A 27,022-nucleotide genomic window follows, 5' to 3' on the forward strand; every position below is an offset into this window, starting at 1 on the left:
AGCTGACACATGTGTATGCACATTGTTGGTTCATGCTTACTAATGTTAAATACAGTAATTGAACATTTTCTCTCTTAAAGATGCTGACGTTTGAAACTTATCTAAGAAATTTTTCCATAGGAAAGTAAACAAAATAAACATGGCAGTCACATGTTTTGTTTTTAGTTAAACACTTCTCCATTTTCAACAGTACAATTGCTACAGGGGAAAAATCTTTTATTTATTGTTATGTCCTAGAAATTTACACAAATTTGTAAGATCACATGTCAGAGACCTGTCCATTGAATTTCTAGAACCCTAGGAAGTAGACAAGTCTGGGAGAAGAGTTATCATCTCCCTCTTACTTGAACTGCAAACTTAAAGTCCTATGAAAGCAATATTTGAAAGAACTAAGTCCTTTCAGATATTCAGAGATTTGCTTAAGACTCTATTATGAAGGTCAAGTTGAGAGAATCACTTGAGCCCAGGAGTTAGAGACCAACCTGGGCAAGATGGTGAAACCCCATCTGTACAAAAAATTTAAAAATTAGCCGGGTGTGGTGGTGCACACCTGTAGTCCCAGGTACTTGGGATGCTCAGGTGAGAGGACTGCTTAAGCCCAGGAATTCCAGGAGGCAGTGAGCTATAATCACACTACTGCACTTCAGCCTGGGCAACAAAGTGAGACCCTGTCTCCAAAAACATAAACTTTTTTTTAAGACTCCATGAGATTCCAAATGTCTGTTAAATTATACAAAATATGATCATAGTCATTCATATACTGTTACCCAGAGTCCTCTTGGCATTTCATTGGTCAACCTTCTTGTAAACATGATTCATGAGGAAATATTTTTCCTGACACAAAGAGTGAAATAGCAGACAAAATAAGGTACCTTTCCATAGACTGCCTGGCGTGATTAGTTATTAACAAACCCATTCTATAAACAATGCAGTAATTCAGGAATATGATGTTAATTTTTTTTCCTCAGAAACAAGGAAAATGTATTTTTGAGTTCAATATACACTTCCAAGATGTCCAATTTCTTTTTTAAATACTTGATTTTCTAAAAGAAGAGAAAATATTGAAATGCCTTTTCCTGAAATTTACATCTCTATATAAATTTTAGAAAGCAGTTTGACATAGTAACTCCTTTCTTGTATTTACTATTCATATTCCAAAACTCTCAGATTTGTAGGATATGATTATCATTGAAAAAATGAGGATGGTGCTATTCACCAACTTCATGGAATTCTATATCCTATTAGCATTTCTGGCACTATTTTCTTATATTTCAGAATGTCAGGTCCTCGTTTAGAATGAAGTCTTCAATTTTTCTATTGTGTCACAAAGAACTAGAGCTCCCCAAATCCCAGAATTTAGATAAAGCTAAAATAGCAATGTACAAGATTTCATGTTAACTATCTCATTAAATTAAAAGTCAGACAATGTAAAAAATGTTGACTACAAATCAAATGTATTAGGCTCATATGTGGTTGGCTACTTTGAAGTAGGCAAAAAAATTCTACACATTTGGTTTTCATTTATAAATAACCTTAGATTTGCCTGTAAGGTTTTTATAGTAAGAAATAATCAGTAATCTTGATAGTGTTCATGTTAGACTCACAAAAGTTGAAAACATGCATTATTCAGTCAGAGGGGAAAATGTTGGGTTTATGAAAACTGAGCTTTCTATACCATCAGCTAGCTACTTCTTTAGAATGGATCTCTTGGTAAGGAAACAAAATATCTTTTGGCAATTAGATATGAAAAAGAAATGCTACAGTTCAAAGATAGCAATTGATATAATGAGAACAAGTATTTATTTATTTAATACTTCAAAATTTGTTCTTGTGCATCCTTTGTAATACACATAATTTGTCTCATTCTGAAAATTTCTATATTTTGTGAATATTTATAATCTACAAATATTAGAAAACCTTGTATATTCATAGTTGCTAAGGCAGGTGGTTTGAGATTGGGAGGTTGAGATCTCACAAACCTATATAAATAATTTGTTTAAAAAATATGAATTTACAATGAAATATAATCTATACTTCTTCCAATAAAAAGCCTAACATTGTTTTGGGGTCAAAATTAAAAGTGACATTGTCTCTGGAACATTATAAAAAGTACAGTTTTATGTATGCAAAGATTCCTAGGTGGGCTCATCTTGAAAGCAAGAAGCATTTGAATCAAATTTATAGAAGGGAAAAATGAACCAGAAGTAGAGAGGATGAGGAAGAAGAGGCAGTTTTTTTAACTTTTAATGAGACAGAGTCTTGCTCTGTCACCCAGGTAGGAGTGCAGTGGTGTGATCTCGGCTCACTGCAACCTCTGCCTCCTGGGCTCAAGTGATTCTTGTGCCTCAACCTCCTGAGTAGCTGGGATTAGAGGTGCATGCCACCACACCCAGCTAGTTTTTTGTATTTTAGTAGAGACGGGGTTTTGCCATGTTGGCCAGGCTGGTCTCGAACTCCTGAGCTCAGGTGATCCGCCCACCTTGGCCTTTCAAAGTGCTGGGATTATAGGCGTGAGCCACTGTTTCTGGCCAGAAGAGGCAGTTTTGATGTGATTGGACAGAGGTGGGCCCAGCTCAGGGGACATAGGTACTCCCAGAGCTCAAATGGCTTAGCACCTTTGGTTTCCTTCACAAAGTGGGAGGTGGATGTAGAGGCATCACCTTTTAGGCCAAGACAGGTCATAAAATAACCTTCTAGAGTCACTATGCATGGTGGGAGAACGTTAGGGGTGAATATGTAACCTAACACATTTCTTCTACCTTCATCAGGAATTATTTTTTGTGTTTTCTTGGAATTCTAGGCCAACACTGGGTGCTAGAAAACTAAATCAGAGACCTATTGCCTGGAATGTGAGGGTGCATTGGGGAAATAGAGAAGTAACTTCACATGTACAATAGCAGGGAGAGGGATTTGTGAATTGAGGTCAAGACATCCCCTTGCAGGTTACCGTGGCTGGCCATAGGAAGAGGACCGGGAAGCAGTTAAGGAGAATAAAGGGAAGGGTCTTTATGAGCATGGAGCAGTTACTCTTTTGAAATGAGAGTTGAGAACACTTAGTTTGTCTTTTCTTTTCTTTTTTTTTTTTAATTTTAAAGAATAGGCCTGGATATTTAGCATCTAACTCAGCTGGGTCCTCAAAACTGCTCCACATTTTTTTAAACACCTCTATTCAGTTTTTTAAATTTCTTGTAACATTAGTTTTGAATTAACCTAGTTCTGCATGCATGCATTCATCTGTTCCTCTCCTTAAGGCTCATCAGAACACGGTATTTCCTTCTTAAAAAGAAGGGAAGTGATCAGATGGAAATTCTCCCAGCTCTTCCTGGCTGCACCCAGGCACACCTGTCTCCATCTCCATGCTTCCTCGCCCACGGGGACCATCTTCTCACAATCGCAGGTTTAAGGCTCACAACTACGCCCTTTCTCTTCATAAAACTTCAGCCAGTTCTTCTCCTCTCTCCTCTCACCATCGAAACATTCTCAAATCCTTCCTATCCTAAGAAATCCTTCCTGATTGTAGACTTTGAGAGGTACTGTCATATCCTCCACCCCCCTTTCTTACTTTTCTTTCTTTCTCTTGCTTCCTTTGTTTCTCTTTCTCTTTCCTTTTCTTTCTCTTTCCCTCCCTCCCTCCTTCCTTCCTTCCTTTCTCTCTTTCTTTCTCCCTCTCTCTCTCTCTCTCTCTCCCCCCCCCCCTTTCTTTCTTCTTTTTTTTTTGACACGATCTTGCTCTGTCACCCACACTGGAGTGTGCAGTGGTGCCATCATGGTTCACTGCAACCTCAACCTCCTGGGCTCAATGGATCCTCCCACCTCAGCCTCCTGAAAAGGTGAGACTACAGGCACGTGCCATAACCTCAGGCTAATTTTTGTATTTTTTGTAGAGGTGTAGTCTTGCTATGTTGCCTAGGCTGGTTTTGAATTCCTGGGCTCAAGTGATCTGCCTGCCTTGGCCTCCCAAAGTGCTGAGATTACAGGCATAAGCCACTGCACCCAGCCCTCTCAGACCAATTTCTTGACAGAGGAGTGCCTTCAGCTCCCTGTGGCCTGGCTCCATGCTACCCACCTCACCCCACCTTCTGCTGCTGATGCTCTTGCTGTCGTTACCTTCAGGTTGCTAAGTCCAAGCAACACTTTATAGGCTTGATCTCATTTGACCTCTACAGTATTTTACATTTGTATCATGCCCCACCTTTTGAAACTCTCTCCTCTTGGCTAAGATGGCAAAGATACTATTCTTTCCTTTTCCTTTATCTTTCTGTCCACTCTATTTTATCCTCCTGCCTATTTAGGCTTCCATAGGCTCCTTTTGAACCTGACCAACCCTTTGGGGGATGCTTCTGGGCGTTCCAAAGCACAACCTCATCTCACTCCTCACCTTTCCCCGAGTGATCTCATTCCTGTTATATCGTGACCGCCACTGACTTGTAGATCCCTCTTCTGAGCTGCGCTGCACTGGAGAGTTCCTTGGACTCCTCACATTTACTGTGTCTAAAATTTAACCTCTCCCCACTGCCCCACCCCATGCAAATTCAATTATCTCAGACTCTTCTTTGCAGGACAGGGCAGTACCTCGATCTGTTTAATAACATTTCATATACTCAACCCATTGTAGAGTTCTATCACCCTCTTGAAAAGTTTCCTTTACTTTGTGCCTTCTGTTCTCTGTGACACTGTCTCGATTCAGGTAGGACTCATCATTTCTCACCTGATAGATACTAGTGTTCCCTAAACGAGTCTCTCTTCAGCTTGTCCTCCTCCTGTGTATTCTCTACTCTAACCAGATGATCTGTCTAAAGCATGCATCTCACCTTGTAGCTCCTCTGCTTAAACATCCTTCGATGGTTATTTGTCCTATTATAAGGCTCTTCAGAATCTCTCCTGCCTTTCTCTCCACACTCGATTGTCTTATCTCATTCCTCTTATTCTATTTTCCGGGCATAAAGACTTTCTTACAGTTTTTAGTTGGTCACATTAAGCTGCCGGTACCTGTTGCTCTTAGGAATACCAACAACACCTTTCCCAATGGGCTGTCCTCAGTGCAAGCTCCAGGGCTGTCTGGAGCTTCTTTTTGACACTCAGCTCCTTACCATGTCTTGCACAAGGCCTTTCCTGACACCACTCCACCCTTTCCCTTCCCATAAGACCTGGCCTCTCCTGCTTGTGGTTTATTATGCTATGTTGTCATTGTTTGTGTGGTTGTCCCTGTGTCACTAGATTGGGAGCTTGCTGAGGATAGCATTTCAATGTCTTTGCATCCCTACTCTGGCATACAATGTGTATCTATAAAGCGTTTGTTGATTGAACATGTTTTCTCAAGTGTAGCTTTGTGTAAGGCTGATGGGTCTCATTGAATTCCCTCTTTCTACCTTCAGACAGAAAATGAAGCTAATTCAACACAAGACTGACACTTCTATCACTTTTGGGCTTGGCAACATCAGTTCTGATAGTTTGGGCTTTGCTTGTGTTGTTATTCTGCAGCTGCTCTTGTCTGAGCCCTGGCTTCCAGCTGCATTCAAAAATGAGGTGTTCTGTTGCTGTGGAAATGCTGCAACCTTCCACGGAAAGCAACCTTCGAGCTAGGAAACTTGTTTTTCTTATGCAAAACAATATTGACTTCCAAAATTTTAAAAGGCAGTAGGATAATGTAGAATGCCTTTTAAACCATAAACCTCAAGGTGAAATAATTTTCTGTATATTCCCATAAACACGAGAAGACAAAATAATGGGCCTCTTCCTGTATTTTCAGCACAATGCTCCATCTGCGCAAGAATATACTCTGTGGCAACAGGGATCCTACCTTGCTCATTATTATATCAACTTTCAGAGTACTCCTAGCAGAGGGTTGGGCATTCAGCAGTGCTCAACGAATACTTGTTAATCTCCCTCTTAGGATAGCTCCTCATTGGCTATTTGAAGAGAACCACTCTTTCTTATCTTGTAACCTGGAGTAGTGTGCTTGGGAAGCCACCAGTTAGTTTATGTAGGAGCTGACCCATGGCTTTGGCTATGTTAGCAGGGGGTTTTAAATACTAGGCCAACCCATCTTTGACACACTCGGGAGATGCACTCCAGATGACTCTGCTGTTCTCACAAACACATCAGCATGTATCCATTCAGCAAATAGTGAGTTCCTCTTAGGGGCTGGGCCGCTATATGTTCCAGATGCTGGATACTACTCAACAGTGAATGAAATGGAGTCCTTACTTCTGTGATAATCACATTCTGCATGTATTGGTGTGTTGCAGGGCAAGGCTGGGGGACAACAATGGACAAATAGAAAATATGTCCTTTACTGACAAGTGCAATGAAAAGTAAAACAAGACAGGGCCTTGGGTGAGTGATGGGGAATGATACTCCCATCATCCTCCCTTGGGAATATCCAGGTTCACTTTACCCTCTTTGGGCAGAGTAAGAAAATATCATTCAGCAATTTTGTTGTCTGAGCATGCATATAGAGAGAGTGAATTCATGAATCCAAGTGACAGCAATGAAGAGCTTTGAAAGTGTAAGTTAAAATTAATTCAAATTCCTGAGGCATTCTAATCTTAATAAATCAAAATTAAGCAACTTGAAAACTTCTTTCAACACAGACTTTACTTGTAAAGTCAAGTGCATGCAAAATAATATTTACAATAATCTTTCTTTCATAACCTATGAGGATAATATGTTTATTACTAAACTGCCAACATGCACTTGAAAATATCTGTTCACTTGAACCAAATTGAGATCGTTTAAAATTTAAAATCTACAATACTGTCAATTTGCATATAAAAATACTACTAATATAAAATGAAGTGCAAGGACTTAGAAAAAATTATTACTATTAATAAAAATACTTATATTTATAGTACTTCTAAAAGTTCACTGAATGTTTTAATACTTATTGTCATGTAATCCTCAACAGACTTAATAAGGTAGACAATAATATTGTTATTAATGTTTATTATTCAATTTTAGACAAGAGTGAACAAGTCTACAAACCCCTAAATGACATGCCTCTGCTCACACAGTTGTTAGCTGGTACCAGGTCTTTCAATGCCTTCTTTCTACAACACCACAGTGGCCTACTTTGATACCAAATCTTATTTTGCCTTAAAACAGATTGTGTATTATTTTTTAAGAAACAGTATATAGGTCTCATAAGTGTCCACATGCAAAAACCAAAAGTTGAAGCAAGTGATAAGAGCAAAATATAAATATAAAATAACTCCCAACTTTATTAGGTGATAAAGTTCCAAAAAAGTGAAGAAAACAATTTTTCTCTACTGTCACAGTTGAAAATATTATCTTGTTTCTTAATAAAATACTATAATATTTGATATCAAGAGAAAAATAGAATTAACATGTTTTTTTAAAAAATCAAACCAGAATTCAGGTTGTCAGATACACATTGGGTTAAATATGCATTGGTTTAAAATTACTTAATTTCACAAGTAGCTGATGAATGGCTGTACTTAATACTACCCAGTACCTAGGAGCTTATAGAGTATTCTCTGACACGCTATAACTAAATCGAAAAGACTCTCTAACTAACTAAATAAAAGAGACCAGAATTCTCTTTTATCTGGTACTTCTGTCCTTTTTAGGGCCAATGATGACAGTCAAGCTCTCTATAATCAGGTCTCAAATTTCTTTTCAATTTATTCTTTCATCTACCTCATGGCCTGAAACACTGCCCTAGAAACACTCCCCAGTCTATCTCTGGGCTTTTGAGAGTGGTCTTGCATCCATCTAGAGTGCTGCCATGTTCTCAACTTTCATATCTAAATAGATGAGTCTTCACATCCCTGCTATATGCACTCTCTCCATATTTTGAAGTCCCAATATATTTTATCTTTATTTCTTCTGTAGCATTTATCAGTCGAGTTGGTGTTGCATACATTGGGTTTCAGTACTTGAATCTCTTGCTGAACAATAAACCCTCTAAGGGGAGACTCTATGCCCCACTGGTCTTTGGATTCCCAATGCTAAGCACATGACCTTGTAGGTGCTTGTTGCACACCCAATTAATAAAAATTAGATGAAGGTCTCGTTCTACCCTGGAGGTAACTTGCAATTTTGAAGAATGCATTTAATATTTTAAAAAATTGTCCTTACATTTATATAATGTTTTAACTTTTCAATTGCTTTTTTCAACACCATTGGTGTCATCAGTAATAATTTATTTTTATTAGCTTATTTGTATTTGCTTATTATCAATTTTTACATTTTCAATTGTTTATCATTTATGCATCAACTTATTGATGCATACACAATATTTAGGGCAGATATCATCATAGGCTTCTCCTCATAGAACATCTCATTCTCTCACCAGAGAAACCCCTGGGCTAGGAAGGATAAATGTTTTTATTTCCACTTTGCAGGAAAACTATGAATTGAATCCTAGAGAGATGAAGCAACTTCTATGAGTACACGGTTAATTTTTCAGAGCTAGTGCTACAAAGCAAGTCCCTCTATGTCTATGTTGAGTGTTAATAAAATATAGATTTTCTGGTGTTCTGTTATTCTGAAGATTAGCAATCATTTAAATAATTTATAATAATTTTCAACCAGAAAACTGACTAATATGAATACTCCCTTGTATATGTAAGTTATGTCAGGTAAAAAAGTGCCTATTGTACATTCCAGTAGTCATCAGCACGAAAGAAATCATACATGAGACAAAAACAGGGCCACTGAAAATTTCAAATTAAAAAAATTAAACCTTGATAAAGAGGATGGAGAAATTGAGCCAACAAAATATCATAAACTAAAAATTAAGGCTTATAATTTGAAAAAATCCCACTCTAATAATAAGAAAAAGAGGAAATACAAAGAAGCACTAAATCTGTTCAGGAATTTCTCTTTGAAATTTTCTTTTCTGATGATTTATCATTTCACAGAGCAAGGTTCACAAATGAACTGAGAAGTGAATCAACATTGATCATTTTACATAATTTCTTTACATACTCTTGGCTCTTTTTGCCCAACAGTTTTCATTATGCTTTTGAAAAGTAAACTCTTTTTTGTAACCTGCTATACTTCATGCATTGATTATACAATGAGAGATCATGTCTCTTCCACTTCCTCTTTCTTTTAGTATCTCTTCATGAGACCTGAAGAAGGTAAAAGTCTTTCTATAGAGTTGTATATCCATTGATATAATTCTATAAACTTCTGAGCCAATTTGAAATTGAGTGAAATCTTATGGCTAAATTTATAAAAAGGAAGGTGGAGAGGGGAGGACAGGGAGGCAGAAACTCTACACACATTGCCCTAAGCCTGAAGGAAAGAAGAAAGCAACATTTATTACAAGTTGGTGTTTATGTTTAACTTGATCAGCCACATTTGCTCTCTGAACAATTGTAAGGAATAAATAGTTAACACTCCGTGTAGTCAGCTCTGCAGTACACCTGTATTTACCTTCATATGCAACATGAGTTATTCTCCTGAAGCCAGAAATAATTCCCTACTAGACCCATACATGACAGTAGTTTGGTTCCATTTAAAGCTGCATTGAATTCAGCGCACCAGAGTAACTCAAGGTGAATTTTACACTTATGTCTCATTTAACAGAATGAGTCAGAAGTGTGATTTTCAGTAAGAATGACTTATTCGTGGAAGTCGTGAGATAGACAACTGAAAGCATAAAAAGAGTACTTTTCAGAATGATCTGGGGACTCACCAGTGGAAGACAAGGAAATGCAAATGGAGTCTCTGGCTAGTGACCCTTCTCCATATTCCACCCCAACTGTGATGAAACCAGTACACAGCTAGGATCCAGCAGGCACCCAAGCCTGGAGTGTGAGCAGGTAGACAGGGAGGTTTCCAGGGGAGTGAGCCAAGGGCTTGACTAGTTAAACATGAGGATGTCTCAGGTTGGCCCACATCAGGGATCTGAATATTGAGGTGGCCCCATGTATTTGGTTTTCTCATTTAGAAATTTTGATTTATTCATAAAATGTTATAAAATTACCTGCAAAAATAAAAACTACATTTGTGGTTGGCAGTGCTTATAAAACACTTATGATATCAGAGACTCCTTATACTTTGTGGTGTGAGATGTGAAGTTTTCTCAAAAAATGCTTTAGAAAATCATAAGAACATTATCTGAGATTCCTTTTGAAGATAGCAACAAACTAATTAATACCTTAGATAGTGGTGAAGAGGTGCTTTTTGTGTTAATACAGATGTTCTTTCTTGAAGAAATACAAAGTATGGGCTCAGTTTTAGGGACTTATGTGCTCATAACTTGATTTCTCTTGTTTAAGGGAATAAACCATTAAACTCCTTTCTTTTATCATCTAGGATCATTTTGCTGTGAAGTGGCAGTCCTTGGGCTTCAGGTGAATATATGTTAATGGTGGGGTTGATCCATGTGTGTTGATATCCATAATGATTTTATTTTGGTATTCTTCCATCTAAGATTTCAAAGGACTTCATAAGTGTCTGAATTAAATGTTGCAGCAATTCTCTTAAAAAATCTAAACCTTCTTAAATATAAGCTCCTCAAGGGCACAATTTTCACTATGTGAGCAACTCAAACTCACTAGGCATAATATTATCTTGGAACACTCATTATTTACTGTCTATCTTAAAGGTAAAATGTATACTTGTTTTTCCTATGTGTCCTGAAACCAGTAAAAACTTCCATTCTCACGGTTCCTTTTATTATTTAGTTCTGTATTATGAAGAAAAGGGAAATCTAACAAACTAATGAAATCTACAAGGTTAATAACCAGAAGCGTGGCCGGGCGCGGTGGCTCAAGCCTGTAATCCCAGCACTTTGGGAGGCCGAGACAGGCAGATCACGAGGTCAGGAGATCGAGACCATCCTGGCTAACACGGTGAAACCCCGTCTCTACTAAAAAAATACAAAAAAACTAGCCGGGCGAGGTGGCGGGCGCCTGTAGTCCCAGCTACTCGGGAGGCTGAGGCAGGAGAATGGCATAGACCCGGGAGGCGGAGCTTGCAGTGAGCTGAGATCCGGCCACTGCACTCCAGCCTAGGCGACAGAGCGAGACTCCGTCTCAAAAAAAAAAAAAAAAAAAAAAAAAAACCAGAAGCTTAATTAAAACTCTTCTATTGCCAGAGATATACTTTGAAAGATAGGGCTTCTCTCAATTTACTTAGAATAAATGACCTAATTATGTAAGGTGTTTGGGATGGATTTCACCTGCCACATAGTAAGTGCTCAATTAACTGTAATTATTATGACAGTGGTAGCAACATAAAACTGATTTATATAAATACGTTTCTAATTTTAGAATTTTGTGCAATCTAGCAGATTCATTAGAGACACATTTGGCGGACAGGATTGCTTTCTGGCAGCTATATCAACAATACTATATAATCTAGAAGAGATGGAAAGAGAACTGATCTTACTTTAAGTGAATTCAAATCTACAGGCAGTAGTAGAAAGTCTCTTGCTCTTCTCCTAGCTATAAATTAATCAAGCAACTGACATGGAAGACAGGACACAGAAACATTCAGTCAAAATAGATGATGTATTCATGTGCTTAAAATTATTATGAGTTAAACATTGATTCAAGTTACTAGACCAGGTGAAAGCTACAATCAAATAATATTTCAGTGGTAGTAAGGTACTTGCAGTATTAGACCATTTGCCTCAATTTCCTTATTTGTGACATGAAGATAACAATAGCACCAACCTCATCTTGTTATTGTGGAAAATTAAATGAGTTAATTATTGAATAGATTATTTGATGTGGTGGTAAGATAGTTTCCCAAATCCAAAATTGGGACACATGGCTTGACAAAGGATTTTTTTCTGCTTCCATCTGTACCTATTTTGTCTGTCTGTCTGTCTATCTATCTATCATCTATCTATCTATATATCTATGTAGTACCTGAAATATTAGAACTTTGGAGACATTTTCATTTCACACTTTCAAGGGGAAGTAATATTGGATATTTGAAATGGGTATATGGATGCAATACTATATTCTTTGTTCATGTGCTTCTAGTAAAACGTTCATTTTTCAATGAATGTATTACTATATATCCACCATCTTAATTAAAATAAAAACATAGAACTGCAAAGAGAGATTTAAAAATTAGTGAAGAATTTAAGAAAGATTAGAAGGGTAGAAAAATCTGATGTCTGGTTTTTGTTTGTTTCTTAAGTCATGTACCACCTTTGATTATTTGTTACATGATTATTTTGAATTATAAATTACCAAGATCTCTGCCTGCCTCTGTTTATCTTGCTGTCTGTTTTTTACCAATAATCTAGACTGTCAATATATGAAGCGGGCAGAGCAAATGGAAAATGCTAAAGTGAATATTTTTTTCTTTGCTTATTAATATAGTTCAAGGTTAGAATCTACAAAGGTAAAAATTTGGTGAAAATAAAGTTTAGAAATTATTTTTATTTATCCATGCTACTGTTTACTTCTATTACCATAATGAATTGCAACTTTATTGGGCATAGTTTAATGGCTTAAATAAGATCTAAACACTAGACCTAAAATTTTACTGTTTAGAAACTTCCATATCATGATTTGGGCCATTTCTCACTTTGAGGTTAAGTGCATCACTTATATTCTCTATAATTGTTTCCAACCTATAAAATGAGGAAAATAATACCAACTTCATTACCTAACAGTACATATTAAAAGAGTTTGTCAAAGGCATTGATGATATATCGTCCTATAAGAACACATGATTATTCATTACAATGTTATTTTGTTACAAATGCTGTGTGGATAATAGTTGTGCTGACTTCAGATTACAGTAGTTCAAATATACATTTCTTCCAGGAATTCTAAGTAAGGGTTTTGCACTGTGATGTAAGGATTTAATAATTTACTTATCTATCTTATCATCCATCTCTGGTTTAAGAATTACCTTTTCATCAGAGCTACCTGAATACAAACCACCTAATTCTATGTTATGCTGATGATCCAAGAAAAATTTTGAAAGACTCAGAAGCACGGTCCTTGACTGACTAATTAAGAAAATCAAAACCATTTCTCATCATCAAGTGTTACACATATAAATGTGTTACATCTGCCTATATACCCATAAAAAAACCTATTAGCCTCTTCAAAATGGAATGAGAGACAGTCAAAAAGGCAACAGAACAACGATAACTCCACATGACATCAACATGCTTAATATATTTAAAATGAGAAGCCTTCTTACCCAGCATGCAAACACATTTGGCATTCTGATCGGGGTTCTCAAACAAGATTTCGCCACACCTCTGAAATAGAAAGATAGCCATGGTTATTTTAAGATTTCGTGTCAAGATTCCCAAGGCAATATATCCATGTGCCCTGACATTACCATAACATTATTCTACTTTTGTTTTCATTGGTTACCTGAGTCTAGGAACTTATGTCATGAGCAGAGACTGGCCTGGTAGTAAAATATTTGAGGGATAAGTTGGAATAGATTGTTTCTGCATGCCTTATGCCCCTGCATGAAGCGGATTCTGTGTGCTCCCATGTGAAGTCATGACTAGAGATGCACTTGGTTTGAAACAGTTTCTATTTCAGTGGAAGATATGCAATCTATTAGGCCCAATAATCTGTGGTTAATTATTCTCAAAGTTGGTCTTTATTCATCTCTCATATTATTCTACACTACCCACTCTGCAAAGCAGAGATACTATCAAGCATAAAGCTAGGTGGCCTATACTTTATCTCTCTGAACTTGGAAGGAAAAGCAGATAGATAAATAATGAAAAACCGGCATTCATAATGCTTTTCCTGAACTCACAGACTCACGGAAATATCAACTTTCTTATCTATGTCTTAGTTTTAACTTGCTTGTTAAAACTTTTGTGCAAGGTAAATTCCTGTAGAGATACAATCAGTTATTTAAGAACAGGCCACATTTGTATGATGAATATATTGACAAAGCATTAGAACTTGAATATATACATAAATCTTTCAAATCAATGAGAACATAACAAGCTAACAGAAAAATGGATAAAGGATGTGAGCAAGCAATTCATAGAAGAGGAAAAATCTGAATGGTCAATAAACACAGAAAACATATTTAACTATAGCTGTGATCAGAAGCAAGCAAATTAAAGATAAAATGAGGTTTATTTTCAACTCAATGATTTCACAAAATTTAGAAGTCTGGCAATAACAAGTGTTTTCAAGACTGTAGAGAAATGGATACTCTCACACATTGTGGGATGGAGTATAAAATGACATAATCGCTTTAGAAAAAAATTTGCAAAATCCAGAAAAGATGAAATGTTCATTCTCTATGACATAGCAAATTGTCTTCTAGATTTATAACTAGAGAAATTTCATATAAAACTTTAATGTCTTGGTACAAAACAGATAAATAAGTGTTTATTCATGCAATGAATAATGAAGCATCAAATTTAGGGTAGGGGGAAGAAATGCTGAGAAATGAAATGTTGGAGGGCACACCGGGGCTATCAATTTTTTCTGTAATGATGTGTCCCTTAAATTCTTCTCTGAATGTTTTCCTTCATTTCAAATATTTTGAAATAAGAATTGTCCTCATATTCATAACTCTGAATATAAAAATGGCCCTTTGCACAATACGTCTCTGCACCTGTCTTCCTTGAGAGGCCATTTGGTAATAGACTGGACTGTCTTCATCAATAACTTGTTCTCACTACATATTTCCTTTGTCCTTAAGGAGACTGAAGATGAGCTACATTCACTCATTTTCCTCTTTCTTTTACTGTTCACAACTTGGTTAATTCCACTCCCATCAATCTTTGTTGTATCTATACATTATATATTATAAGACAAAGTAATTTAAGGTGAAAAAATTCCTGGATGTGAGAATTCATGTTCTTCACACCTGATTATGACATCCTCTGGTACAAAGAAGGGCAAGTTGAGAGGAGAAAGGATGATGCTGTTACATTCAAGTCAATCCAGTTTTTTAAGGTGGCCTACATTATGTGGAGGAGCTGGACAGTTGGTTCAGTGATGTGAAAAGAAAGAAATCTGCTTTTGTGAGTCAAGAGGCCTGACCGTGGAGGAAGGAGGTTGGATGCAACTTAAGGTTGCAAAAGAGCATTGAGTTCTTAATGGAGATCCTACATCTTGAGCTTTCTTCCCAGCTACTCTGCTCGCCTCGTGTCATATTTATCATGTCACCTAATCTCTTCATGCTTCATTTCTTCATAAGTAAACATGGGGATGCCAATATATGCCACCGAGTCAGGTCAGAGAAGCAAATGTGAGGACTAATGACCCATGGAGTCTGATCATACTGTTTGTTCCTATTTTGTTGTTTTGGCAGACATTAAACCTTTTCAAATTACTAGGATGCATTTTCTGCATTACCTACATTTTAAAGTGATATTTTTTGACCTGAAAGTGTTAATATTTTAAAATGAAGGATCAGAGGTTTCCAAAAACGTTTTAAACTTCTTGGCAAAACGAAGTGCTAGGAAGCTCTATCAGTTCACATTCTGCATCCTACAGGGAAACAACTCCAGGACCCTAGGGTGCTCCCCTGCCATTTGCTAAGGACAAAGTCCAGACATGTGCTGTGAAGGAAGAGCTTTCCCGCTTTCCTTCCAGGACCTCTAGGGGCAGGGGTTGATGGGTTGAGGTTGCATAACTTCTCTTTGCTACCATAGCCCAAGGGCAGCCTTATATGTGCCACTCAACTGGCAAATTAGTGTGAATAGGGGCACAGGAGCTGGGGTCTTGCTCTCTTTCTTGGCCATAAACAAATTCTGGAGGAGTTTTTGAAACTCCTGTGAAGCATGCATTCCTTAACAGTCATGGCCTGCCTGGGTTCACTGGCCAGACAAGCTCATCACCAAGTAGCAAGAACAGGTATGGTGGCCCTTCCAATGACAATGAGGTGGTCCTCTTCCTTGTCTTCATCTCCCTGAAGGTCTGGGAAATTGCTGAGGCACCTTTACCTAGCTCTTTAATTGCCCTGTTTTGTAAAGTTACCTGATGATGGTAACAGATTTGAAAGCAACACCCAAGGGAATCTGATTGTTCTCAGGGCTTGAAAGAAACCAGTTTCTTTGTAGTGCTTTTTCCTATTGATGCCAGTGTTTATCCAGTCTTTGCTGCCAGGCTCCTGCTTGCTGTGCAACCCAGGGTGATGACCCAGTTTACGAGATTAATTGGGCTAAGCCACAGGGTCTACGTTTCAGAAAACTGCAGGATCTGCCCTGGGGGAAGGTCTTGTGCCCTGCTGGGTTTCGGGTGCTGCAACCTTTCTCCTTCTATGCTCTAGTCAAGCTTGCTGGGAGTCCCCATCCAAGCACCCTGCTGCCAGGTGACCCTGACTTTGTACCTGGTACTGCTCACCAGGATTCTGTCTAATTCTCAGGATCCAATCTCTCCTTAGGGATTCTGTCTTTGTCTTGTCTTCTGTGCCTGAAATATTGAGACCAACCTGCTTTGTTCGTGCCCATCTCTCCCAGCCAACACTGCCTTCAGATAATAGGGCATAGTTATTGAAGACCTTGTCCAAGGGGCTGGATCTCTGCTAGCAACAGAGAGATCCTGCTGGCACATGATCTCCTTCCATAGCACAGAGGATATGAATTCATGTGTGTAATGTCTATTGCCCTCGGAGACCATAAAGTCAAACCATGTTCATTGTTAGTGTTCCTAACATGCCTCATTATTGTAACCCTGCTACCTTGTTCATACCAGTGCCTTCGTAAATCTTTGTGGATTAGGTAGACTAAATATTTGTGGACTTGCTAACATTTGCACCCACGTTATGGGCTAAGCCTTGTACTAAGTGCTGTGCATCTACTTTTCACACTTTCATTGTACTCTTTTAGCAGAGTAGAAAATTGAGGCACAGGCAGTACCACTCACTACGGAATACTCTTCTCCAATGATGGATAGAATAAATGTTGACAGGTTACCGGATGCTTGACCGAGATACATAGATTCTCAAATATTGGCTACTTTTGACCTGCTCATTGCCTTGGCCAAATTGACTATCTTTACTTTTGTCCTCTTCTTTCACCCACTAACCACTGGCTGTTTGCAAGAATTGCCATCTAGTAGACCACAGGCTTTGGATCAGACTGATCAAAATTCAAATCTTGTCGCTGCCTCCTCTTATCACTGTACTATCATGGGCATTTAGTTTTGCAAATCTTCCTTCTTATCTGTAAAACAGGGTAATATAATCTACATCATAGTATCATTGCAAGTTTAGTTTTTATTTCATTATGCACAAGAATGTACTGATTTAAATTATTGTAGATAAGACTGTAATACAAAAATAAAAATTAATAAATTTAACTCATCCAGTAAAATTCTATTTTAATTCCCATATTAGTTTTTAGGATTGAAAATGAAGAAATTCTTCTAATTTTAAAAGTCACAATATTTCACAAGTTGGTTGCTAATTTTTATTTGTTTATTAAGAATTTTCCACATTATATCTAAAATTGGGCTTTTATTCAGGAAGAGAAAGATGAATGCTATAAAATATTGCATCTATTATTCACAATAGCCAAGGCATGGGGCCAACCTAAGTGTTCATCAACAGTTGAATGGCTAAAGAAAATGTGATATATATAAACACAATGGAATATTATTCACTCTTGAAAAAAGAAGGAAATCTTGTCATTTGTGATAACGGATGAATCTGGGGGACATTATGTTAAATGAAATAAGCCAGGTACAGAAAGACAAATACTGTATGATCTCACTTCTATGTTGAATTAAGAAAAGTTGAATTTGTAGAAGCAGAGAGTAGAATAATAGTTACCAGGAGCTTGGGAGGTTGTGAGGTTAGAGGGTGAAATTGGAGAAATATTAGTAAAATATTACAAAATCTTACTTAGGAGGGATAAGTTCAAGAAATCTATTGTACAACATGGTGACTATAGCAATAACAATGTGTTGCACATTTGAAAATTGCTAAGAGAGTAGATTTTAAGTATTCTCACCACAAAATGTTAAGTATGTGAGGTAAGGCGTATGTTGATTAGCTTGATTTAGCCATTTCACAATGTACACATATCTCAAAGCATCATGTTGTACACAATAGATATATGTAATTTTAATTTGCCGTTTAAACACAATAAAAATTACTGCACCTATCCTTACATTAAGACAATTTTTAAATTAAAATAATTTCCATGAACTAAATAATATGTTCTAGCAAAATGTGCACAAAATATATTTCTCTTAAGTAAACTGAATTTTATCATCACTTTCACCATATGTTTAGTTATAAAAAAATTGATGTTAGGAGTCATTTTTAAAGTCACCCTTACGTATTAAATGAATCTCTTTTCCTTAAAGAAAAATTATGACCAATTGGTAATATTAAAATATTGGTAATAGTCCCACATCATATTCAATAGAAGTTATTAAAAACAGTGAAAAGCTCACGTTTTTGTTCTCATTGTTCAATTGACAGCACTTCCAGCTTTCTTAAACCAGTTAATGTTTTTTCTGCTTCAGATAAGCTTTCATATATCTTTTTATTTTTCTGAGTAGTTACTATAACTTGAATTTATTATTCTCTCAGCAGGCCTCCAGAAACTAATCTTTTTAGAGAATGTGTCTTGATATCTTCAGAACGGTGGAAACATTAGCAAACAAATAAAACTGAAGACAGAAATCCTTGGTGCTTGGAGGTTTGCCTGAGTGTCAGCTGAGAAAATAACAGTTTTCTGCAAGTAGGTAATGTTAAATGTTATCAGAAAGAAATTAATAGGCCATGGTTCTTTTATTATTTTCGTCTCATGTTTATAGTTGTTTTTTATCAGAAAGGAATTTAATAAAGGGAATTAGATATTTATGAAATTATTGGAGGATTAGACTATAGGCTAGGCCTCCAGAAATGACACTCAAAACAACACTGTGAAATTGACTTACCAAGCTGGGAGCCTACTAGGCCAGTGGGTCATGATTGAGAAAATGGAAAACTGGGAAGCATCACTGAATTGTTGACTTCAAGAACACAGCACCACGGCAGTGAACCAGGGCTTAGAAATGTATTGGTGCAATTGCCTCTTGATACCCATGAAGCTGGGAGCTAAACACTGAATGCTATTGCAGAGATGCAGAAAAACCCATGCACTCCATGATTGTGCTAGATAGCTCATTAAAACAAACCAAACCAAACCAAAACAAAACGAACCCCTGACATATGACTAGAGTCATTTTTGGGGAAAAAAAAAATCAAACCTAAGTTTCTTGAGCTGAAAAAGTGCTAACCATGGTCAGTCTGTGGGGAAGTTGCTGAAGTTGAGTGGAAAGTAAAGTACATATTGTCTGTCCCAAGAGTGACAAAGGGAATCTGGAGTAGGCATAGCTTCAGCACAGGCTGCCTTCACCCCCACCCTCACTTCCTTTCTACTTACTTCGATTCTGCAAGTTTGCCATATAATACATGAATTTCCCAAATGAGGTTGTAGGTAAACAAGGCAAATGCCTGTGTGCTGATATATCCATTGGGATTGCATCTATTTTATTTGCTCACCACTGAATCCCTAAATGTCTAGGACAATGACTAAGGCATAATGGGCACTCCCAATGTTAATTAAATGAATGAATGAATAATTCTTTACCGTAATTCTGTGGGCTATTCTGAAGTTTTCTGGGGTAGCGTGAGAAGAGCTTATTTTTCCAGGACCTTTTTGCATACACACCAGTAAGCACTGCCATAGATGCAGCCACATGATGTGCAGCTGTGATGGGCTGATGAAGGGCGAAACCTGACATTGAGATGACATTTCCAAACATCTGGGTCACTTCTTATCTCACACTTTTCCCCAACGAAGAATGGAATGGTACTAATGAAAGACAGACCCCTACAAGATAGGCCTGGAGAGAAAGTAGTTTAGGTCTGTAGAGCATAAAAAGATATCTCCTATTAAGAGACTGAACTCCCTGACAGCGCCTGGAAGTTTGGATCTCCATTAATGTCCGTCAAGTGAGTGAATGAATAAGTGAACAGTCAGCAAGACATTACTGAGTGCCTACTCTGTGCTGACACTGTACCATGAGTGTGGATACAAAATGAAATGAGATTCAGGCTAGGTCCTGTCCTTAAGAAGTTTGTAGCCTACTCTGAAGTCAGAACATAGAAGGCTACGGGCACTTTCAATGCTGGGTACCCACCCCTGACTGGTGTTACTGGAGAAGGCTTTGAAAGAGATGACTGCAGGCTGAGTCTGGAGCATTGGAAAGAGTTGTCTGGTAAAAGAGAGGACTTCTCCAGGCATAGATAGCTGCCTGGGCAAAGTCCAGAACCTTAGTTAGGATCTTGCAAGCAGCTGCCAAGGATGGGAGCAAAACTGCTGTGGGTGAAAGCAGAGAGCTTAATCAAAGTGGACATCACAGAGGGGATTGGAGAAAAATTGGGGTCAATAGTGATTTTTTAAAAAAATCTTTATGGGCTGGACTGGAGAGGCTTGGTTTGCTCTGGAAGAACCAAGATGCTTAATGAATTACTTTAGCATTGTATCAAATAATTACAATATAGTTATCTCTGTATTATAGCTCTTAATTGGCTCCAGATGTCTCTCACCAATGATATTGGCATCCATCATTTTGCCCATTTGAGGTAGAAGTTACCCCCAAAGAGGAATACCAAGCCAAAGTGTTTTTAGGCCTTTTTCTTGAATTATCTCATAGAATGGCTATGACCAAAAGAAACCCCCAACCACCCAGTTGAAACCTCAGTGAGGCTGATTTCTCCTGCTGCTGAAGCCATTAGCACCTAGTGTTGAGAACACCCCAGCTCCCAGAAGATGCATTTTCAGGGTCTCGTACTTGACAGTGACCCAGGTCCACATCATTTTATGCAGAGTCCTGTCTACCACGTGGGTGGCACAGTGAGGCCTCAATCTCTCACACTGTGGCAGCCCTCAGCACTCTGGTGCCAGAGGACGGCAGATTTGGAACTGGGGCTGATTTCAGCTCGAGCTCATGTTTTCCTTTTTAAGCTTTTCCAGTGAAAGAGCAGATTTCTATCCCATTGCAGGCTGTTAAAACGTCAGAGACTAATAAGTTTTCAACAATCTGTCAGTGCAGATCTCCAGCAACAACCTGGCACTGCTTTCAAATCAGGGCCTCATCGTCCAGCCCAACCTTAGCCAGTCAAAATAAGAGACACAACAGCAAAAGAAAAAGAAGAAAAAAGATAATCACCTCGAGCTGAGCAGAAATTCTACACAAATCCATTGTTGCCAACAATCAATAGCAAATCTGTGGGCTATGTAACCTGAGGTGACCCTTCCAGAAGAGCCATCCCTTATAAACCTCTAATTAGCTATGGTTAGGAGTGACTTGAAAGATATTAATGCTATTGCTATTGGAAAATGAGCTTACCAGCTTTTAACAGCTTTGTTTTCTTCTTCAGTCAAAGAACAGAATGTTAGCTCAATGGCGTATGCTTTCTATTAGAGCAGTGCCAGCAGCAGCGGTCTCCAGAGAGTCTCTCAGCATTTTATTACATACCCCTATTTTTAAATGTTTAAAAACTACTTATTATGAACCAAAACTTGGAAAACCTGGTTTCAGCCCAAGAGTAATTTTTATTTTTATTTTTTTAGTTCTTAAGCAAACTTCCAAAATGCAGAACCGTGTTTTCTGTCATTTTATCCTTAGACAGTAGAGGGCAATAGAAAGGCTATATGGCTAAGATCTCCCTGTACTCCTGTGGGGAGATCTTGAGGTCAGATGGCGTGGTGCAGGCTCAGAGTCATTGTGTCTTACATTGCACTCTCCAAGTCATGCAGCGTTGTCTCCATGAGTCATAGTTAGTCCTGACTCCCATAGCACACATCGAAATGCACACTGAAGACAGCCTCTTTCATTGTGCAAAATGACTATAACCTCTGCACAAGTTCCATTTTAGAAAAATCTGTACCTGTGAAGGCTGATGGTGTGGAATACACTGGAGTCTCTAGTGCACCCAGTTATAGGAACTGACTAGACATCTCAGTTCAAGGCACTTTGGGAATAATGCTGGTATGTGCTCTAGGAATATTCCTATAGCAGACACAAATGCATATGCCACAAATCTTGATACACAGTGCAAAAATGTCAGAATTTTGCAATACAATTTCATCTTTTATTTATTGTCTCAGAATCCCAAGGGTTGGCACCTAGCCATACTTTGTGTCTATCTATCAGAAAGATAGACACATCTGTGAAGGCAAACAACTAAAGCCAAACACATTTCACTTATATATAGTCATTTTTAAAAGGTGAAGTTCACAGACACTTTGTGTTGGAGAAAACAGGAGGCAATATAGAAAAAAAAAAAAAAAAGAAAGAGAACAGATTGGTGCACATAATGGAAAGAACTGAGTATATCAGGGTTCAAATCCCAATCCTATTCCTCAACAGCTGTGTGATCTTAGTCACAGTTGACTTATCCTTTCAAAACTCATTATAGAGTAGAGGGAGTAACAATGCTCACTCTTCTACAGAAATGTAATATATGTGAAAGCATCTTCTATACCCTAAAACTATAATGGGGTCTGCTGTGTATGTGGTTTTGTGGAAGGAAGGAGGTAGAAGCAGAATAGGGTCATTTGGTGGTAGTGTGTACAAGATACAAAGCACAGTTCTACCATGTAAATCATAGGGTTTTATGAGGGGAAGATTTTGCTCCTCCCATGATGGAGAGCCCTGGTCATTCAGACGTTAGCCTGCAAGACCAGAGGTCTAGAGAGCAGAGGTCGTTGGGGCAGGATGGAGGCGGTGACCCTGTCTGATGTGCCCTTAACCTTGGCATTGAGAAAGCGGGAAGAACCCACCTAGATTTGGGAAAAAGGGGTCTTTTCTAGGTGATCAGCCAAACTGGCTACATCCTGATGGGTTGTTTAAAAGTTTCTGAATAATGTATTCTGATTAAGTAGGGGAGAGAGAAACTAGTATTAAGTCTTCAGTGGAGGTTGGAGGTGCAAGATAAGCTGGGAGGATGTTTGCTCTAAGAATGAGAAACTGTGGATGCAAAAGTCTGAAGGCGATTGAGGAAATGAAGGAAATGAAGAATGGCTAAAGGGAATAGGATTCAGATAACCAGTAGAACTGGAGAGTGGAGAGACACAAGGCTGGGGAAGTTGGCAGGGGCCAGCTCAGGAAGGGCCCTGCAGGACTCCATTTAGTGATTGGACACAAGCCTAGATGTTGCAGGCCGTGGATCTGGAAGAAGGCCCCATAGCTCACAGGCCATCTGTTCAAGGCAATAGAGAGAGATCCCAAAAGGGTTTAGGAAGTTTCTGTAACATGAGTACCACATGCAGCAGCCGTGTTTGCTGACCAATGTCGCTCCCCGCCACACTGAACAGGACCCTTAGGTGGAAAAAGGGTTCTACTAAGTGGGGTACCACCTTGTTAGTGAGTGTCTAATGACATCCTCCCAATTATGTCTAACACTTTTAGTTGTGTCAATCAGCCAAGTTAGACAATGCCACCAGAGGCCCTCCTCACTCCAACTCCCTTCTCAGTAGTGCCTCACACAGTGTGTTCACAATCAGATAGATTTCTTTAGATTTAGTATACTCCATATGGTCTTTATGAAGCATAGATCATAGAAATGAGAACATGGCTTGTCAAAATTCCAAGTCTAGCATGACTGTATTATGAAGAATGTGGCCTTCTGAATCATGCAGAGAGTGAGCGCTGAGAATGAGCTAAAAGGGGTGATGAACAGTTAGGCCTCTGGATCCTGGAAGGTGGAGGAACCAGGGTCCTGGAACAAATGCCCCCTCTTCACCCTTTTAGGGACATCTCCCTCTCAGAAACTGCTGGAAGAGCATGCTGTACTTCAAGAAAATCATTCCTTGATTTGACTGTCACCTTCAGAGGAAGATTTGAACCAGAACAGGACCCTATGTTCCTGCCCCTGAGCCTGATATTATGTTCAGCAAGGCCTCGGTCTGTGTTGCTGTTGCTCCTGGACAGACGTCACTGTGAGCTGCTGGGACGAGCGCCTTTTCGTCTGACTGTGTGTTGCCAACAAATATGTACTCACACTTGTTAAACTCCAGCCATCTGGTCAACGTGTCCAAGCTTTAGGCATTCGTTTTCCCCATTTACACTGCAATTGTCAAGCTACTTTATAAGACCCTACAGATAGCAAAACGTTAATAGATAATGTCAGCAATATCTCCAGATATTTGCATATCTGATGTCCAGATCTCCAGACATCATGATTCAGAGATTCATGGGCTCTCATCCAGTCTGTAACTGAATGAATATTTACTCAGGACAAATGAGTACTTATAATGTGCTCCTTGCAGCTCAGTGCAGCAATGCTCCTGTACATAAACCAACAATTAAATGTAATCCCATACACTTATAGTTTAAAAAGAAATTCAAACCAGTCCTTGGAATTAAATAACCTCACTGCTAGAGAAAATGACTTCCAGAACATGAAGCCCAACATGCAAACGCAGAGCCTCTGAGCCACACAGGAACAAACACTTTTGCACAGGGATAAGGGCTTGTTGTTTAACTACTTGTGAGGTCAAAGATCCAGATGTTCCCATAGACAATACAAAAACTATTACTGGTCAAATTGTGTTGACCATTTCCACATGGACAGCACTAAGACATGCAGTTGGCCTCAGAAAGGAAATTTCATTAAATTCTACTGGCAATCAATGGCAACCCCAAGCTAGAGCTAGAAAATCCAATATTTTGAAGAAATGACTGACAGGTTTTATAAGCTGCAAGTCAAAATGAAATCATGTGTATTTTGCTAGTAGTCATATACTGCTTTGGTACAGTTTACCAAACTCCACAACAGACTTTGGCAAGAGCAATACTTGAAAGACACCTCCTCAAAGTTCTCCTTCACTTCATGAAAGTAGAGACTTTCTGTCTAATTCATTGCTGCTTCCAGCACTAGGATCAACATCCATCACATCATAGGTTCTCAATAAATATTGCTCAGCTGAAAGAATGAATACATAATTTGGGGCAAAAATACACTGAACCCATTTATTACTGCAATTAAAACCTGTGAGACAAAAATCCTTAAAGAGAAGAATATGTGAATAAAGTTATACTTAAATTAGTTCAAATTACAAGTTTTGATGCCATTACTCCACTAAGAAGTTAGCATCTGGGGCCATGCGGTGAATCTATTACAGATGCTTCAGGTGGAGTCAAACCTGAAGGCAAATATTTCTCCATTCTCTCAGTGTTGAAATATCTTTCAATGTTTTTGAAAGATATTTTTCCTGGAGAGCAAGAATCATGAATATATATATATATGTATATATATGTAGACTTTTCCATCTCAAATAAATATATGTATATTTATATATATTTCATCTGTCTATATAAAATATATATATCATATATATATATATATATTTTTTTTTTTTGAGGTGGAGTTTCACTCTTGTCACCAGGCTGGAGCGCAAAGGTGCAATCTCAGCTCACTGCAACCTCCGCCTCCCGGGTTCAAGCAATTCTCCTGCCTCAGCCTCCTGAGTAGCTGGGATTACAGGCACTCACCAATGTGTCCAGCTAATATTTGTATTTATTTTTTTAGTAGGGACAGAGTTTCACCATGTTGGCCAGCCTGGTCTCGAACTCCTGACCTCAGGTGATCCGCCCGCCTTGGCCTCCCGAAGTGCTGGGATTATAGGCGTGAGCCACTGCACCTAGCCCAAATATATATATTTTTAAATAGCAATTTTTTTCACTGGCAAATATTACCAAAATTAAATGAATAAACAAAATTTGTTTTAAATCTCCTTGATCAGAGTCCATATCCTGTAAATGGAGGTAATACCTATATTCTATCTCATTAGTACAGGGTTAAGGAGTTAAACTAGCAAAGTGTTTCAAATGTCCAAGAAGAAAAGTTATATAAAGTTCACTTGGGGATTATTTGAAGTAGTAGGTGCCATGTTATTCATGGTTTGTAGTTTTCATTCAAATTACTTTATTGCTTCAAGACCCTCTGCAGGCTTCTTTATAAGTAGAGATAATCACTGGCATGAGTTTTAATTGTTATTAGTACTTATGCTCTACTATGGGTATCTACTGGAGTAACTAAAATGCAAATACCAAATAGAAGTGAGTACCAACAGAGATATAAGAAAGAAATAGTTCTTTATTTTTTGTGGACTGTGAAATCAATCCCAAATCATTGGGTTGTCTTTAAATTATTAAAGACTGATCAAGGGCATATTTGGTCCTCTTAGATCCGAAAATTTATAAAATAAAAAGGGAGGACTCTTAAGAAAACGAATACAAATGAATGGTCACAAAAATAAGAATAGAATCTTAGAATGTGTCAATGAAATTGAAGAATCTTGAAGATCATACTTCATTAGCTTCCTAGTAAATCTGCCTGTGAAACTGACATTGCAATATCATATATATTCATCACTTAATGCTTATTATTTAACTGATGGTTAGCAAACTAGGAGGTTTTTGCTTATTTGAATCATTTTAACCTTGTAATTTAAAACTGTGATCTCTATATATTCTTAGTAAACCAAAAAATAAATTGAACACAATAATAGGAAATAACTTTCAAAGTAATGCATTACATATAGACCAATGTTATTAAACCTACCAGCTTATTTAAGGGCAGGAGTTATATCTTAGCTTTGAATCCTGCTGTCCACAGAATGTTTGGCTTAAAGCAGGTGCCCAGTAAATGCTCTTTAATTCATGGCCAAATGAAGAAAATATCACCAAGTAACATGATCATTAAATGAACTGTGTTAAACTCAAACATGTCAACACAAGCATACCTGGAGATCACTGATAGGTATGAAATTTTTGAGGGGTATATCTTGTGCACGTATGTGTGTGTACACACAAAGTAAACACATATGTATGTATGCATGCATATTTATACGCAGATACATATGAGATATGTTACATAACTGTGCTTTGTAGTGCACTATGTTTAGTGATTAGGACCCCAGGTTCTTGTCTGGAGTCTAGTAACAGTGAGTTTGAATCACAACTCCACCGTATTCTAGCTCTTTGACCTTGGAAATGACCTTATTCTAACCCTCTGTGCTTTCACTGAAAACCATGGAGACAGAGCTCTTAAGAGATCAAATGAGATAACACAC

At 38.0% G+C, this 27,022-nt stretch overlaps 1 protein-coding gene across 1 annotated transcript in view; it reads right to left on the reverse strand.

Annotated features, from left to right (window-relative positions):
* PDE7B (phosphodiesterase 7B) overlaps positions 1-27,022 on the reverse strand; it is a 334,565-nt gene that overhangs the window by 225,338 nt on the left and 82,205 nt on the right. Inside the window, exon 2 of the mRNA XM_050787962.1 lies at positions 13,150-13,210. Coding sequence (XP_050643919.1) covers positions 13,150-13,210 — 61 coding nt within the window. The remainder of the gene's footprint in view (positions 1-13,149; positions 13,211-27,022) is intronic.

This window comes from Macaca thibetana, chromosome 4 (assembly GCF_024542745.1).
Source record: "Macaca thibetana thibetana isolate TM-01 chromosome 4, ASM2454274v1, whole genome shotgun sequence".
NCBI lineage: Eukaryota > Metazoa > Chordata > Mammalia > Primates > Cercopithecidae > Macaca > Macaca thibetana.